This window comes from Mchenga conophoros, linkage group LG14, assembly GCF_057382185.1.
Source record: "Mchenga conophoros isolate Kocher_MC1m ecotype Shallow Benthic linkage group LG14, M_conophoros_male_GT1.1, whole genome shotgun sequence".
Classification (NCBI taxonomy): domain Eukaryota; kingdom Metazoa; phylum Chordata; class Actinopteri; order Cichliformes; family Cichlidae; genus Mchenga; species Mchenga conophoros.
The window spans coordinates 21,611,914-21,629,960 of NC_140539.1; the positions used below are offsets into that span (position 1 = coordinate 21,611,914).

At 42.9% G+C, this 18,047-nt stretch overlaps 1 protein-coding gene across 2 annotated transcripts in view; it reads right to left on the reverse strand.

The window, feature by feature from the left end:
- Positions 1-54: 54 nt before the first annotated feature.
- Positions 55-18,047, reverse strand: part of grik4 (glutamate receptor, ionotropic, kainate 4) — a 378,192-nt gene continuing 360,199 nt past the window's right edge. Inside the window, exons 15-21 of one of the 2 annotated variants that reach the window (XM_085243381.1) lie at positions 10,578-10,687; positions 9,415-9,588; positions 8,885-9,050; positions 7,946-8,171; positions 6,959-7,087; positions 6,759-6,877; positions 55-4,986 (exon numbers count right to left, since the gene is read on the reverse strand). In XM_085243381.1, the coding sequence (XP_085099507.1) occupies positions 4,600-4,986; positions 6,759-6,877; positions 6,959-7,087; positions 7,946-8,171; positions 8,885-9,050; positions 9,415-9,588; positions 10,578-10,687 (1,311 nt within the window). In that variant the 3' untranslated portion in view covers positions 55-4,599. Of the gene's footprint in view, positions 4,990-6,758; positions 6,878-6,958; positions 7,088-7,945; positions 8,172-8,884; positions 9,051-9,414; positions 9,589-10,577; positions 10,688-18,047 lie in introns of both variants that reach the window. The other variant, XM_085243380.1, reaches the window with a different exon arrangement.

An 18,047-nucleotide genomic window follows, 5' to 3' on the forward strand; every position in this document is an offset into this window, starting at 1 on the left:
AAACCTTCATCCAGGGTCAGCAAAGACCAGCGATCTGGCCAAAACAAATGACTTTTGTAACTCGCTATTAGAAAAAATCTAAATCCAGCCTGGTTTTTGTTATTAAGTACCCACGTGACGGATTTCTGTAAGAACAGGATTCTACTTTCATTTTTCTGGTGGGTATGTGACAAAGAGCGCTGTCGGCTACGCTTCCACTGGAATTTGACTTGGCTGTGTACCACCTTTGTCAAGTATGCGGGTAACAATACAGCAAAATGTCAAGGCTGTGATTTCCTGTGTTGCCAAGAGCATGAGAGAAATCACATAGGACAACAAAAAAAAAAAACCCACAAAACGCACGCTCTCTCTAACCCACCCACCCACTCGCACACAAATAGGTGATCACTGCCTCCTCTTCTGTGAGGCATCGATCAAGGCAGGAGTGAAAAGTGAGGGAACAAACACAAAGGAAATGAAGCTCCATTTTATTTCTCTGAAAGACAAACAATGTCAAGATGTTTTGGTCAATATGTTCAACAACTGTCAGCGAACAAAAGGCTGTATAACAGCCCTGACAGCGTCTCACCTTATAGAGAATTTCTGCACTCTGAATACCTTTTCTTTGAGCATGCAACAACAAGAAGCCTTCTGCAAATAATTGCAATCACTTAATTGCAAATAATAAAATCAGCAGGAAAGCGCTTACTAAAAAATGTGTAGCAGTGCCTTGTCTTGAATACTGTTATGAATACTGCCACCCCTGGAAAATCTGGTGTCTGTTAGGAAAAAGCAATTGTTTGACAGAGGGATGCAATATTAGCAGGAATAAAATGAATAGATTCAATAATTACCATTTTAAAAAGGCAGTAAAGTCATACTAAATGCAACAGTATAGACAATATATATATATTTTAAATAATCTCAATATCCCTAAATGTTATAGACAGGTTCCCCCCCCAAAAAGAAGCAAAAAACAAACATGGAACAAGCTATTCTTCCAAGTGTATGTGGATGTTAGCTGTTAGGGTGACTACACGGTACACTGTAATTCCTTAATCCTTGCACGACAGCAATCAACTACAAGGAAACTGGTATTGCTATGTGCTACAGCTGGGTGAGCTCGAGGAGTGAAGTAGATTGTTCACCCACCTCTGCAGGCACTCAATGCTCATCATGTGCTCCATAAATCCAACAGCAGCTAGGCAGAGGGTGGGTAGAGATGCGCTTAATTCATGAACCTGGAGCACCAGGGGTAAAAAGGAAAAGCACGAGCACGATAAAATAAAGTTGACACAGCTGTGACATACAGGTGGCGGTGAGTGTTTAGTGTGTCACGCTTTTAATGCATGTGTGCGCGTGCTGTGGGTGGTGACAAACTGAAAAGAAAACTTGTCATCTCTAACGCTGCAATGGGAAGATTGTGAGGCAGGCACTCGAGGAGGAGAGGAGAGGAGAGGGAGATGCAGTCTGAATTCAAGTATAAATCAGACCAAGGGTGTTGTGTGGCGTTCAATCACTGTCCCGAGGAGACGGAAATATCCACTGAAAAATCACAGTGATAGATGGGCTACGAGTGAGTGGACGCTTATACAGCACATGAGCGAGCTGTTAAACTCATTAGCCTCTGTTAGACTGCCTACCCACACAAATTCTCAGCTGTTCAAAGGATTCACAAGTGAGCAGACGTTAATTCAGTTATGGGGGAGAAACGAGATGTGGGTGCATCAGATCCTTCTGGTTCACTCGATAGTTGTTCTGTGTACTCATCCAGAAACCCATACGTCCCTGATGCTTCTCTGCATGCGTATATGTCACAACAAAGCAGCTGCGTGCTCTGCATATTTCTCCCGGTTGTATAATGCCCCCCTCCTCACCTAAAACAAACCCCCAAAAAACAAAAAAAAAGAAAAGAAAGCGCACTCAGAAGCTATTTAGCGTGACATATCTAAACAGCCCAGAAGGTCAAATACATCACAGCAGAAAAAAAACAAAGGAGACAAAGCCAGCAATCCCAGAGAATTGAGGTTGTTTTAAGAAATGTATTTATAATGGAATAAAAATGTCAACATAAGAAAAATAAAGCATATAAAACATAGCAGCCAAACCGAGCCGTCTCTCAGTGGTCTCCCAGAGAAGGTCGCCCAGTGTTTCTGTGGGATTTGTTTTAATTCTTACTCTACTGCTCTTCGTGCCTTCAAGGTAATTGGCAATCTCATTCCAACTACGCTTGATTTAGCACCCCCTGTAAATGTTTTGAGTGTTTAAGAAGTTAGCACTGAGAGCAGCGAGAGCCTTCAAACTCTCATGAGTTTCTTAGGGACATTCAGCAAATGGATAGAAATACCTTTCATTAAAAAAAAACAATGAATTGTGGCTCTTCTTTCTTTGCCATCTGCTTGGCAATTTGATTTAAACCTGTTATTATATATGGAGCTACAGAAAGTGTACATTAACTGTTTGTGAGGATCCTGGGAATGACTCTGCATGGTGTGTGTCTGTGTGCGTTTAAATGTTTCCATTAAATCACTGCACACACCTAAGTGCGCATCTCTCTGTCCTATGAACATAATGAACACCAAATGAGTTTACTGCTGCAATAATAAAAGACACATTACCGGGCACCTCCATGATTATATCGATGATTATACTGTAAATACACACAATTCTGTGGGTCGATAACACAGCAGCTCCTTACTGGAGGATTAGATGTACTGTATTTGAAGATGTGCAGAGTTTGTTGCCATGAATATGAAATGTTCATTTAAACGACAGAGTGATCAAAATATGTTGTGTTCTACTACAGGATGATAAATGATAATATGCATGAATTTCCAAGCATGAAAACCTGCAGATGAAAAAGGATGGAGGCAGAAAGCTTTCGTGGCTAATAAAAGAACAAGAGACGCTGCAGCGGTACCTTCAAGCTGTGTCGTGTTGGCAGCCTGGTTTTGAGGGATGGTGATTGACAGAATCTGATGGGCAGATTTAAAATGATGGGCACATCAAAGATAAGCAAGAAGCGGAGCAGACAGCTGGATGACCGTTGATTCTCGCTGTGAAACGGTCGGGCTATCGTACAGAAACACCTTCAAACCAGCCGGTACAGCAGGAAAATAAGCCATATGTCTCTGTAATGCGAGCAGAAAGTGAGGCGATTTTAAGACTCGTGCTGCTGGTGGTGGATTCTCACTTCTTCAAGTTATGGCTGACGCAAAGCAAATCAAGGTAACTATCAAATACTTTGGTAGTGGGGAAAGGAAAAATAAGTGTGTTTCAGCTCCTCCTGCATCACTTTGCATTAAATATCCGCCACGTTTTAGCCTGGTTAATGTATTCTAAGTTTGGTTTGGGGTTTTTTGCAAAAAATTATAGTATCAAAATGTCAGAGTGCACCCAGGCTGTCTCCTACGAGCAGTGTGTAAAATATCACTTTCAATAAAAGTTTAACTGCGCTGACATTTAAAACAAGCCAAGCCAACTGCTGATATAAAAATCCCTTCACTCTACCGAGGACTTTGTTTTTGGTTGGTTCTAATATATGCTGGGTTTGATACACATACTGAATATGTAAGCTGGAAAAAAAAATTAAAAAAAAGATGTCTTATAACTTACAATGGATATATTTGTAAGCAAGAGAGCATAAAGGGGACTGGTGCAAGGACAATAAATGGGTCAGACACGGAGGACAGATGGAGGAGAAAGTAATGTCAGTGCACAGAAGAGGGATGATATAAGAGGATGTCTCTGTGCATGTACATTTGTGTGCGTAGACATCATGTTTTTAAGCAGGTATTCAAAAGAGAAAATCCTTCTTTAAGTTGACTTGACTACCCTAGAACCACTTCAGGATGACTCATTCAGTGAGCACTGGCCAACACCTCTGGACATGCATCACTGTCTTTCAGAGATCCCAACAATTAAAACATTTTTTAATAGAATATCACTACTATAAAAGGAGTCTTTGCGTCCGCATGTCTGTCCTTTTGTTTTCTATGTTCACATGAGTTTGCCGTCTTCTCAAGGCTGTGGTGCTTTCTTCAGCCACAAGATGATGCTTGTGGTTTTTGGCACTTTCAAAACAAAAGAACGTGAAGGTTGACCTTGCCTTAATCTGTCCATCTCTGCAGCTCTTCAGAGGCAATATACGTTCCTGGAGTAAATTGTCAGATAAAAAAAGGACCTTGTTTAAAGTTTTTTTTTTTTAACAATAGAATAACAATATTCAGTACTGATAATCCAACAGAGGACAGAAATAATTTAAAAAGGAAAGAAAAGAAACAGCACAATGATAAATGACTGGAAATACTGCATAGTACAAATGCCCCGTAGCTGTTTTTGTCTGTCCTGTTTTACACGGTACAGAGGGCCACCAGGGACAGAACACAACGAGACAGACTCATCAGTTTTTCCTATGACCAAGGAAAAAGTTCGCCCAAGGAGAGATTCCAAAAACTCACTGCTGGCGGTCGCCTCAGGGGTAAAAGAAAGTCCACAGCATTGTCCTGTCCTTTAAGGATAAACTCTGGATGGCAGAATTAAAATGCCACATGATCTTTGATCCCTGGAAAGAAGAGAGGTGGCTGCTGGGAAAGGCAGTCCTGCTGGAATTGTGGGGCGTTATTCAGGTTCACTGCTATTTGTGGTCTTGTCCCATTCTATGCTCTCCTCACTGTGAGTGGGAGATGGGAGGGCCCCTGGGCCCCCTGTGGGGCGCATCCTCAGTCCTTGGAAGCGTCTGCACTCGGGACAAATGCGGATGTGGCTGCACCCCCTCGCGACCAGGGCAGCCTCCTGCGCCAGTCTGTGGGAAAGGGGTTCAGGCAGTCCCGTGCCCCCGCACAGTTTTCCGTTGCTGAGGCTGACAGCGGCAGCTCGCGCCCGACGTTCCTCCAGAGGTAAGGGCCGTGGCCGCAGCATCGACGCCGCCCGGCGGCGCCTCGCCTGCAGGCTGTCGCGACACAGAACGATCCCCTGGAGCTCCCGCAGCATCTCCTCGCACACTGACTGCTGCAAGCACACACACGGGAAGAAAACAAAGATAGGGCAGAGGGGAATAAGAGAGGGAGAGAAAGAGAGAGAGGCCAGAAAACTCACTGACTATGGGCTCGATCAGGACAGACGGAGTGACATCAAAGACACACAACAGATACATTTCAGGGTTATGTTCATAATAGGGAAATTGCATGGGTGACAGAGAATAGGGTGATGTAGACTGAGCGGCCAGCAGTGAAATCAGCGACACATATAATACACACGGGCTTGTTAAATTTACTTTTCACATCCACAAGTGTAGCACACGCATTTCATCGCCGGCACTGGTGATCAAGTGATCCGCTGGGTGTAACACAAGGATATAAACTCAAATAATCGCAATCACAGACGTGACACCGCAGCTCAAGCACAAGACGGAAAAGAAACTCATCACCAATCCACATAAGCTGCACACGAACACTGTACAGATGCACACAGGCGTAAATCCAGATGCACAAATATGAACGATACATGTATAGACCCGCACACACAAACACACACAGGGTTCACAATTTAGAGTGAGACATCAATCTGTACTGCTCCAAAAGAAGAAATCACATGAGTGGGTTTTTGACTTTCTGAATGTTTATTGAGTTAAAATCACAGCGCCAAATAGTATTCAAGTATCTGTTAAAGAAATCACATCGGAGGTAATGATATCACTGCATGCACATTTTTCTCTGATTCTTCAAGTCATCTTTTGTGGTTGACAGCAGTCCTCCCTCATGAATATCACAGGAGAGCCCCTTCCACTAGCACTAAACTCATCTGTCTATTGTGAATAAAAAATAAATAAATAAAATCCTCCAAACAGCAGAACATCTGGATGCTGAGGACACTCAGGTTGCTTGCTAGTTCTCTCTCCAGATGAAGCTACATTGAAATCATATTTTCATACTGGATTACAATACCACACACTTTCAGCATAATTTTCAAAAGCACTTTCAACTTTCGCCAGTAAAAAAATGCATCTAAATTCCTTCCTTCCTAAAAATAATTAGAAAAAAATATTTTTAAAGTTGCTGTTTAAGAGGTTGTAATAATGCAGGTCTGTCTTCAGCCTCAGAGGACAGCTAATGTGCTGATGCAGTTTGAAATATTTGCATTATTGGCTGGTGATTTTGCTTCTGTATCAGCAACTTTCAAATCATAGCGTGGCACTTTTAAGTGTTTCAGGTGTCATTTATCATTGTTTTGTCCCCTGTTACTTTGAATAACCAACATTGTGTGACCGAGCTGTAGCGACTCTTGGTCCTGACATTTCCAAAAAGCAGTCTTTTTCTTTTTGCTTCCAAAACAAATCTGACGCCCTTGCTTGAAGTCCATTCTTAGCGCAAACTTCTAGTTGACTGCCACGACTAATCCTCTACTGTCCATATTTCAACTTTTGATGGTGAGAAGGACATGTAGTTTTTGACAATCGTGGACACAACAGCGAGTGTGTTTTAAATAAGGTCACTAGATTAAGGCTGAGATAAAGATTTGCAGCACCCTGTAAATATAACTAAAACAAGATCTTTTTTTTTACTGTACAGTTTGATTATTCTGTGTAATATATATATGGTATGAATGGATGCTTCTCTGCTATGAATACAAAAAACACACGAGGTATTACTTTGGTTTGTGCTCATAACTTCCTGTCAAAGCTGCGCACTGTGGAAAAGCCTAGCAGCTCCGCGAGGGGGAAGGTGCCAGGGAGGGGAGAGGGAGACAAAGCAGATGCAGGTTAGATAGCCCTCTCTCACCTCATTTCCTGGTGCGTGCCTTAACATCCAGACAAACTCCAGCACTGCCATGAAGATTGCCACCAGCAGGCCACACACCAGCACCACAAAGATGCCACCGATGTTCTCCATCCCTAGACCTGGAGAGATGCCGGGATTGGGCGGGATAAGTGTTTTCTGGCATCATCAACCAAGATGTGGATTTAACTGCAGAGACAAACCTTTAGCACGGTGGTCCTCCTCTTTTGGACACTTGCCGCCATCCCACCACTTCCTCTTCAGGATCTCCAAACGATTGTCCTCTTGCAGTTTGAGGATGGCTAGGTCGAACTCGTCACGGTACACTGACCCTGAAGGGAAGAGAAAAGTAAATGAGGGACACGGTACAAACGAAGAGTGACATTTCCTTGACTTCTTCTTCTTCCTTCTCCTCTGGTATGCCATGGCAAATGTGAGAGCGCGTCACTTCACCACGCTTCGCCCGAACCAACAAAACGAAGATTTCAAACCTGAGATTAAGGAGCTTACAATGATCTTCCAATGTTTTACGGTCACGTCGCCATCATCCACTAAAAAGACGGCTTATCTATCCTTTAAACATCAAAGGAATGGAAATTAATCTGTTTACTTTAAGGTGTGTTTGACTCAATCTGAGATCAAAGTGTAAGTAAACCCTGTTTATACTCTTGGAGCAGCGAGCGTCGCGCAGAAACTGTTTCACATTTCACAGGAACAATATCTCAAATTCCCTCGCTCTTGTCCTCACTTTTCCCATCACAGCATGGCAACAGCTGCTCTATTAAAATCTAGCATTAAAGCTCTCTTAGTTTCTCCCTTTTTGCATCATTTTGCCCCATGATAGCAGCTAGTGGTTTGGCTTTGCTGAGGCTTTACTTTTTTATTCAACTCTCCAATGTGACGTTTATGGTGTATCCTCCAACTAATGCCTCTGCTCTTCATTCCCCTTCTTAGCTTCACTAAGAAGGGGAATGAATTATACAGCACATTTAAGCGAAACCATCAGCTCTCTCCTCCGTTGACTTCGTTTTACACTAACTGCCTTGCCCCCGCATTACTCCGGCAAACTGGCTTCTGTCTCTCTGCGGCTTGTATCAGATGTTTCAACTACTTGACCAAGTTTCACCTTCTTTTGCTTATCCGTCACTTTCAAGTGTCCTCCAATTTTCAACACTTTGTCCTCCACTCACCCAGCGGCATGCCGATACCATAGCCCTTAGTGTCCAACAGTCCTCCAATCTGAGTCAGGTTGCAGTTCCTCTGGCGGTAGTACTCATTCATCGTGCTCTCCAGCAAGTAGGCGTAGTTAGAGTTGAGGACACGGGCAATCCCCTCCTCTGTGCTCTTCACAAACACGCTGGGCTGCTTTGATTGCATGAAGTTCCACATGCGCTGGTACGTCTGGTAGCGGGAGTTCTGCACAGGCGTGAAAGAGCAGATAAGATCAGAAGAAACAGGCACAGAGAGTGAGAGACAGTTAACAAAGCATCTCCTCTTCTGGTTTGGTTTGGTTTGCTTTTTTTTGGACTGATGGAGTGTTACATCAGAGCGCCCCCCCCCCCCTTTTTTTTTTCCTATTAGCGCACCTCTTTCCCATTTGAGAAACTTCCGAACAGAAACTTCACTTAACACCTCCACCTGTCTTTTACTTTCTCTCAGCCTGTCTTTCCTGAGTTATTTAAGGTCCAGTGGACTTGAAAGCGCCAAGGAATACAAGGCTAATATCTCTCTTCCCTTCGCCCAATATCATCCTTCACTGTCTCTCTCCCCTCTAACACCCTCTTTTTCTCCTGCTCAGTGTCTTTCTCTTTTTCTCGCTGAGGTCAAATCTCAAAAGATGAAAGAGGATAGCGTGGGACCTGGACAGTGCCCCATCTCCCCGAGGAGAAGGATATTGAATGGTTGTGGCAAAAAAGAGACAGGAAACAGATAAAACCTGTGGTTAGAGGAGGAAGACATAAAGGACAGGAGGGTGACGAAAAGGACAGCTGATAGCTGATCACAGATGACCCATTGACTTCCATGTGCTCTGAAGTGAGCCTGTGCCTACATACAGTGTGTATGTATGTGAGTGAAGATTTAGGAGGATAAACAATGTGGCATATACAGCAATGTGTGTAACTTCTAACCTGGAAGAAGGTCATCGTGGATCCACCGTGCATGGTGCCATATTCTATCGCCGTCTGATCTGCCAGATCATCTACTGACTCTATCGGTACCTCCATCCTCTGCACTGTTAGGAAGGCGGCCAGGTTGGCGGTGTAGGAGGAGATGATGATTAATGTGAAGGCCCACCTGTGTGGGAAAGGCAGCGGACAAGAACATATGTATTCACCTGCAAACGTATGTAAATGGGCAGGCTGACACATGAAGATAAATGATCTGGGTGGAGGTGTAGAAGGATTAAAATAACTGCGCACCTGAGAGGAGAAGACATGACAGGATATTCAGTAGATGATATGGCGGATGGATTAATGGGTGGATAAAGTTCTAGCTGCAAAGGCGGACAGACAGACACAAACGATGCCTCGTGTGCACACAAATGCACAATCTCACTCTTGAAATCTGGAATCAAGCTTCAAGAATGCGTTACTGATGAATTGCATTCCGTGATGGAGAAACCTGCGCATTGCACCGTGCATCTGGAGCCAATACTAACCACACTCCGCTCACACAACGTGTGGACAGAGCTCTAGGAGCAATGGTGGATCCTTGCTGCATGAAGCCTCCAACTGGGAACCAGAAGCTGTTGCCAAGCGAGTACTGGTTGATCAGCAGGTTGCAGCGTCCCTTTAAACAAGGGTGGGGGTTGTACCATTCATAAGGTGTCAGCCTGTGGGGAAAGAGAGAGTGGGAATGAAAGTTAGATTATGTATTCTGATAAGAGCAAAACTCAAGAGACGGGGAGTGAGAGGAATGGAGATAGGAAGAGGGATGAAGGATGAGGAGAAAACAACTCAGTCAAGTGAGGACAAAGTCACCTTGGCTCTGCAGAGGGAGAACCAACCTGTGCTTCGCTTCTGCCTACTTAAACTGTGAGGATGCAGGTGGTGTAATTGGGGTGCTCAGATATAGCTACAGTTCTGTGACAACTCTGTTCTGTGCTGGGTTGAACCAACGAGCCATGTGACTCACGTGGCAAAGATAGAATTTCTTTCTGAGTCACAAATAATTACAACAAAGTTCAAAGGAAGGACAAAAAACTTTAAACAACCCAGATGTTTAACATATTTCCCACTGTGATCACGGGTGGAAAAATTATTCTTAGTAAACACCTAAAAAAAGGAGTACATGTATTATTATCTCCAAAACTGCTACGATTAAACCACCTCACCCAACATTTATAAATGATTTTCATATTACACCAAAGACCACCCGTAGAGCTATCTTTAGAAAACTGGTAAATTTGAAGGTCTTGGTACTTTTAATTTGATTCTGTAAGGTGCTGCAGAATTCAATTAGCATTTTCTTGCATTAAAGCATCTTCATTAGATATACTGTAACCTAGTAATATTTCCATTGCAAAGGAAATTGTGATTTTCAGCAGCAGTTGTGGCAGTGCCATCCTTGACCAGCAGGTGGCAATGTGATGCTAGAGACCTGCCACTGGTGGGGGAACGTCTCTTTCTCTGTGATGTTCAAGATCAACCAGAGGCTAAAGAGAAGCGAGAGAACAAACACCTGTTTCCTCCGCCGTATATTGCCCAAAGAAACGTTTTTTTGTGTGCTCTTACTCTCTGTACCCAGTCCATTTGTTTGCCTCATTCTTCTCCTGTCTCTCGCTTATCTGTACAGACTGCATTTTATGGTTGAGCTCCTTACCTGGCCACCAGAAAGAGAATGCAACTGACAGCCAAGTAGGCCAGAAGCATGAAGAGCCAAACACCCGGTGAGAAGGGATCCAGGAAGGAGAAGTAGCCTGGCCTACGTCCCTGGAAGACAACACACACAGAATGACTGGTCTTCTTGGACATAAACTAAAGAAGGAAACATAGAAAGGCGATGATTACTGCATTTCAGTTCTGTTTCCCTTTCTTCCCACCTCCAGTTCGGTGTGTGTTGACCAACATTTACTGGTGCCTGTGTAATTTGGAGAAGATGGAAAAGGTGACTGTGACCGCAAATAAACGGATTTTGATGCGATAAGCATAGGTTTTCCCTGTCCTAAACTGATAGCACTTTAATTATACGAATCTCATTTGCATGTAAACATTCAGATCAGCACTGTATGAAAGCGCAAACTCAGTCTCCCATGGACTGTCAATAGAGTGGCAGAGGCCTGTATGATAATACGACATCACTGATAAGAGGTTTATATCCTGCATTCCAACACTGAAAAAAAAATTCTCACAACTTCCAACAAGCTGTGATAGATACATTATTAGGTTTAGTCGTACAGAATAATCAGAGGTCAAAACTAACAAAAGGCAACATTTTTACTCTCTACAAGTCTGCATGTAGAGAGAAAGAAATGTCAAATAATCAGCTAAACCATTAGAACCACATTAAAGACAAATTCAATTCCATGACCTATAGTTGACTTGCAGTATGACCGGGAGTGGGCAGTGTACACAGGTGGAGGGGGATTAATAGCTCTGGCTTGGCTAAAAAGGCTAGTTGTGCTGAAGCAGCTATGGGGTGTTGCATATAAATGTGCATTGGTAACCAGGAGATAACATGGCTAAAATGAGGTTGGCAGCCAGTAGAGCGATGGGAATATAGGGGCTAATTCCTAATGTTTCATTATGCAACATTGTCCTCTAAATGAAACCAGTTACTGGGGAACCACAGTCAGGATGATTGGGCCCGCTTGTTTATATGTGTGTTTGTGCCTGCTCATATTTCACACGCGCACGCTAAGCTTACACCCTTCCCGACCAAATGTCTGCAGGGGAATATTAGCCATTTACACACAAGTGCACGTCCGCCGCCTGTTAATGACTATGAAATGGAGGTGGCTGTCAGGGCCAGCAGGACGCTTAGATAATGGAGGTGATCAAACAACCAACTGTCTAAATGTTGCTATGAGAGGGACACGTTTAGTCGTGTAGAAATTCCTCATTGTCCATTTCTGTGTCAAAGGCACCGCCGTGGAGTCTACGTGAACAAGCCCAAATTGCATTTATGCAAAAAATAAAAAAAATAAAAACTCAATTAAGTATTCCTGCCAGACCTCCTGCGTGCCAAAATGCTGCAGTAATACATTTCTGAGGCCCTCCAAAATTTAATTTGAGGCAAAGAGGTTGAAATTATTTTGGTGGGCATTTGTTATGATAAACGAATCCCCATTCAGAGTTGTGCGGAGATGAAAATTCATTAATGCGTCTGTAATCACTTGCATATTAGCCCGACTCAGTAAAATAGGAGTGGTGCAGAAAGCAGGAGAAGCAGGGGGAGAGAGTTGCCGAATAACTCTGAGCAAGATTCGAATCAGCCTGCCACTCATAACGTATGTCAGACCACGTTATAGAGTGCAATTGCTTATGACGATGGCGATAGCTGTCTGAGAATGGAATAGTGCAGAGCTGAAACACACAATGGCCAAGTCAGAGGTATATGTTGTAAAGTGAGCATCAGTGCCAGGCTGCCTTCGGTTGGCACTGGCATTACTGGAGTAGCAGTAGTATGTGCTGACATGAGTCCTCCTGTTTTGCTGGTCCAGTTTGATGCATGCTGACCCAGCGCTTCGTGAACTGCTGGGCATGCTCGTCCACATGTTAAGTTTTCACCAAGGTGCTATTATTAAGATAAAGATCACTGCAGAGACGTGGGACTAGTGTGCTAACAGATGGCAAAGTGAAGGTGCAAGAGAGCAACTCAGAAATAGAGACGGAGAGAAAGCTAGGACGAGACAACAGGAAGATTACAAGGACAACAGGAAAACAGTAGGAGGTTTGCTGCTTAGAAAGCTCGACTTTGCTGCTTTTATGTATTGGCTTTGAGACTAAGGGACAAAAGTGTTTTACTTTTTTTTTTAAGAGTTAGAAACTGGAACAATCCATAGCTGGAGTAGGCAAATTAATGAGCACACAAAGCTTCAGATAAGCTAAATGGAAACTGCATGAAAATGTTTTAAAATCTGTGTGCACATTTCCAAAGATAAGATAGTTTATTCAGTTTTTTTCTGTATCAAAACATTTTAGATTAAACTAAGGACTAGAAAGAGCAAGCTTAATGAAACTCTATTTAATGATGATCTCGTGACATGGAAAAACATGGTGTGTGATCACTCGACTAAAGCTCCACACAGCTCAGCAGTGCTTTAACACCTTTCAGGGCTTTTATTTTACCGTGCCAACTTTACTGTTTTGGCTCACTCGCGCTGATCTTAACTACCTTATTTCCTCTCTGCTCCTGTTCTCATGAATACAATCTGCACCACAATAGCAGAGCGTTTAACAGCTAAGGAGCCATATTTCACCCCTCGGAGTTGGTGTGGACCAAACCAGCGGTAAAGCAATGACTACTGGACTTACATTTGACAAATTGCTGGAAAGGGAAATGCAAGTGAATGCTAATGGTACTTGGGACCTGTCGGATGGATATACCACCTTTATCAAGTGCTTAATATGTAAATGCTCGCTGTGCTGCCAAACGAAATCAATCAAGATGGGTTCAAAATTGCTGTGCCACAAACTGCTGTGCGAACCACTAAACATTGTTTGAGGAGAAGTGCCTCACGGGGCAGGGTGACTCAGGATTTCCAGTGATGTAAGGAAATTGTAAAGTAGAACATATACAAGGGTTTACCTATTTTTCATTCATTTATTCATAAATAAATTATGCATGCAAATACTAAATATTTTTAGTAATTTCTCAGAGACATGCTTTACATCACAATCTTATTTAGGTGGTCCAGTCTCTCTTTATATTGGACGATGAGTCTGTGTGTGCATGACAGACTGTCAAGCACCTGTGTGTTTGTGTGTGTGCCTGTGTTTCTAATCTTGTCAGCAGCTGTCTAAACTGTCAGTCATCCACAGCAGGGCAGATACAGTATGTGCTTGGGCAACTGCACAGGGAGCACCCACCACTCAGCACAGAAAAGCACATTGACTGCTTGCTAAGGCAAGCACAGCATCTGTGACTAATCCAGTAGTTACTGTTAAATAGAAGATATACACTCACTGGACTCTATAGGAAGTACACCCTGCTAATACTGGTTTGGACCACCTTTTTGCCTGCACAAGTGCCTTAATTCCTCATGGTGTAGATTCAGCAGGGTGCCTGAAATATTCATCAGGGATTCTGGTCCATAATGACATGATAGCATCGCTAACGTTCTGCAGATTTGTCGGCTGCACATCGTGATGAAAATCCCCCATTCCACCACATCTGTAAGGTGCTCTATGGGATGGAGAGCTGGTGACTTTTGGGGGTCATTTAAGTTCAGTGAACTCATTGTGATGTTTAAAACCAGTTGGTGTTTAAAAAAGAGCCAAGAAAAATATCTTCCACACCATTAGACCATCATGAGCAGCCTGAACCATTGACAGAAGGGAGGATGGAGCCATGCTTTTGTTTCTGTACCATTCGAATATTGCAGTAGAAATTATACCGAACAATGTTCATCTAGTAAGCTGGTGGAAACTGTGGCCTCATTTTCCTGTTCTTCGCTGACAGGAGTGGGTGACCCGGTGTGATCTTCTGCTGTTGTAGCCCATCTGCTTCAAGGTTAAATGTGTTGTGCATCAGCTGATTAGATATTTGCATTAACAAGCCTTCAAATGACTGTACGTCACAAAGTTGCCGATGAAGTGTAGACTAGAACTAGAAAATAATTAACAAAGTAATAAAATATAAACAGAGTACACCAAGGACCAAATTAGATGTTTACTGGATGAGTGTCTCTTCACAGCGTAAGTACTTGCTGCCATATTTGAATGATTTTTATCAGAGTCAGGGGTATCATTTTATAGCAGTTTTATGGCCATGTTAAGATGATATATATGGGATGAGGCAAATCCCAGGAAGTAAAATAATACACCTGTGGCACAGAGGGCAAAACATCCTCTAAGACCTGCTTTTATGAGTCCATCTCAACAAATAAAATAGTGAAAAATTGCTGCCTTTTTTAGTAGCTATGTGTCCTTTTTTCATCTCAACACACAGATGAAAAACTCATTCATTTTACCTTGCACTGCCCTTGTTCTCTCTCAACTTCCCGCTGTCCCTCCATATTTCCCGCTTCTCCCCTTCTCCGTTACTCTCGGAGGACTGCCTACATGCCAGGAGGGTGGCAGAGGGAGCCGGTGAGGTTATCCAGTTGAGGATTTCACCTAGTCATCTTTCCTCTTGGTATTCATACCACACCGTTGCCCCCTGAGGCTTCCTGCCTGAACACTGACTCACCGAAGGAGACTTCCCATTGTCATTTGATCACACTCTCGTCGCTCACTTCCTTGCTCTCATTTCTCCATCTTCCCTCATGTCCTTCTACCTATTTCTTGCTTATTCTCTTTTATGTTGTCTTTCTTCCTGTCCCTCCCTGTGTCTCCCCATGTTCTGCCACCTCCCCCCCCCCCCCCCAAGCTCTTTGATAGTGTGTGCATTTCTAATTGTGTTAAAGCTGCCAGTTGTTACGGCTGCTGAGATGGCCGCGGGGGCAATCTGTGGAGAGCAGTTGATTTGGCTGAGGTCACGGGGTCATATTCATAACAACATCCTGCTGCCTCTTGAGCTCACCGGGTTGTCTGGCTTTATGTCTGAGTGAGTTGCACACAAACAAAGCTGTGCTTTTGTGTTTGCTGAAACTCTTCTAACATAACTAAAAAAAAACAAAAAACATACATCACTACTAGTTTTAGGGTTACTTTCAAAATAAAAGAATAAAACTTCCAGTCTGGTGCAAAAGTCTCAAGACACCCCTTATTTCTTTGTATGTTTCTAGGAAAATGGGAAATAGGTAGAGCGGTTTAATGAAACACATGCATCCACGGAAATACAATCTAAAAGGCAAAAACATTCCTAACGAGCTTGAAAGTCAATATTTGATATGAGCAGCTTTATTCTTCACCCTGAACTTTCTCCTGAGGAGTCTTCAGGAATAGTTCTCCAGGCTTCATGGAAGATATTCAAAGCTCTTCTCTTGATGTTGGCTGCGTTTGGTCTGTTCTGTATCAAGATGATCCCACATCTGAAACCAGTCTGAGATGATCTGACATTTGTGACGCGACACATTATCCTGTGGGAAGGAACCCGCAGAGGATGAACGCACAACGGTCATAAAGGGATGAACATGGTCAGCAACAATACTCAGTTTGTACTAAAGGGACCAAACGATGATAAGAAAATATCCTCCACACCATCACACTACCAGCATGCCGAACCTGTATCATTAATTGGCTCAGTTTCTTTATGCTAGTTGAGAGGAGTGGGATCTCAGTATGGTCTTCTAGCCCATTCTGATGCCCAGTTTTTAACTTCAACAGGTCTTTTTTTAGAATATCTACATCCTTAAATGTATGTAGCTGCTGCATGTGAGTGGCTGATTAGAGCCTGTGCATTAATGAGCAGTTGCACAGTTGTACCTAAGCACATATATACACAATTTAATGATATTACACAACCTACTGTTTAGTGTTAAATTTAATATTGATTTATTATGGAAAAAAACTGCATTTAAAAATAACCCTAAATAACATAAGTGGTAAGTTTTTAAATTCCACGAGCTGCGTCTGTGTTTCTGTGCACAGGGTTTCATTTGTTTGTGTAATTTTGTCTGAGGACTTCTGTGGCCAGTGAGTCAATAAAGCTCGTTATACTACGCTCTACCCTCAGGGCAGCTGCTGAATCTGACACAGCTTCTACACACCCCTAATTAACCCCTATGTCTAATTAAGTGGCACTCTTTCTCTTATACACACAAACATGCACACATCCACTCATATACCCTGTTACACAGTCAACGAATTAATGGAGAAGGAACTGGCACAGATTTAAAGACGCTCACAGTGCTGGGATTTTGGCATGCAGCATATGGTTTTTATATTGTACAGATGATGAATGCAAGACAACGAAAGGTTTTTATGAGATGAAGCTGACAGTCGCTTTAGGTAGTGTCTGGGTTCATAACCGCAGTGATTCATATTGCACCGGCTTCTCTTTGATTTGTGTATGAAGCAAATCCGTTTTATTTATAGGGCCTGAAGCTACATGCATGTCAAATACCCCACCATATAAAATACACTATATGGCCTCGAATAGCACCCAACTACAAATCCCCAACCAGACAAGACATTCAGGCGAGACAGCTGAAACATATAGACAGGTAGTGCTCTTCTTATGCAGGCAAGATGCAAGCTGTCTGGATTTTTTTTAGTTTTATTTATTGCAGAGTCAGTGTCCCAGAAATGATAACAGACAGCGGTCCCTTCAGAGAATAGCACGAAGACACAAACTCATTTGACAGGTGATTAAATGTTCTGATTTGCTGCAATTTTGAACACTCCACAGAAAACTTGTCTGTGACAGTTGTTGTAGTGGCTGGGTGGGTGGGTGGTGTGGAGGGCAAGGGAGGGGGTTTCGGGTGTGGGTGGGGTGGAGGCAGTGAAGCGTTAGTTCAAATCTGCACCTGTGTTTCAAACAGGAAATGTACATTTTCAGCAGCTTTGTAACAAGATTACGCCTGACGTTAAAGCTATCGCCTTCACTGAAAATAATGTAAATGTGTGCTTTGAACGCAACAAACATAAAATAAGAATAAATAATGAAAGTGAAAAAACTCTGTGCGTGTGTCTGTGTGTGTGAGAGAGAGCGAGAGTAAGAAAGACATGCAATACTTGTGACAAAGAAGAGAAATGGAGATTAAACTGGCGATAGTGTGCGGATAATTAATACCCAACAGGCAGCTGTATTTTATTGCATTCGCCATTCTTATTGATTGGACTGAAATTTTCATTTAAAGTTTGAAATAAGCAGTATACCCCCTTGTAGAAATCACTGTGCCTCAGATCAATAGTCAGTGGATTAGAACTAAACAAGTGCAGTCACAGAAATTCAAATATCGAATTTTAGAGCATGCTGAGGGACCACTCTGAATCGGATCTAAGAAAATGCCAAGGGGCAATGAGAAAGTAAAGAGAGTGTGAGGAAATGAGGGACAGAGAAAGAGACAAAGAGAGATGATACCTGCACTTATGCCTGTCTTCTTTCCCTCTTATCTTTTCACCTTCCTCTACCGACTTCACACATCTTATCTTAATAGAAACCGCTTTACTCAGGAATTTCAACTGGGTCAAGTCTCTGCTAATTCAACTATTTGGCTCTGTGTGCCAACCCTGTGGGACATAA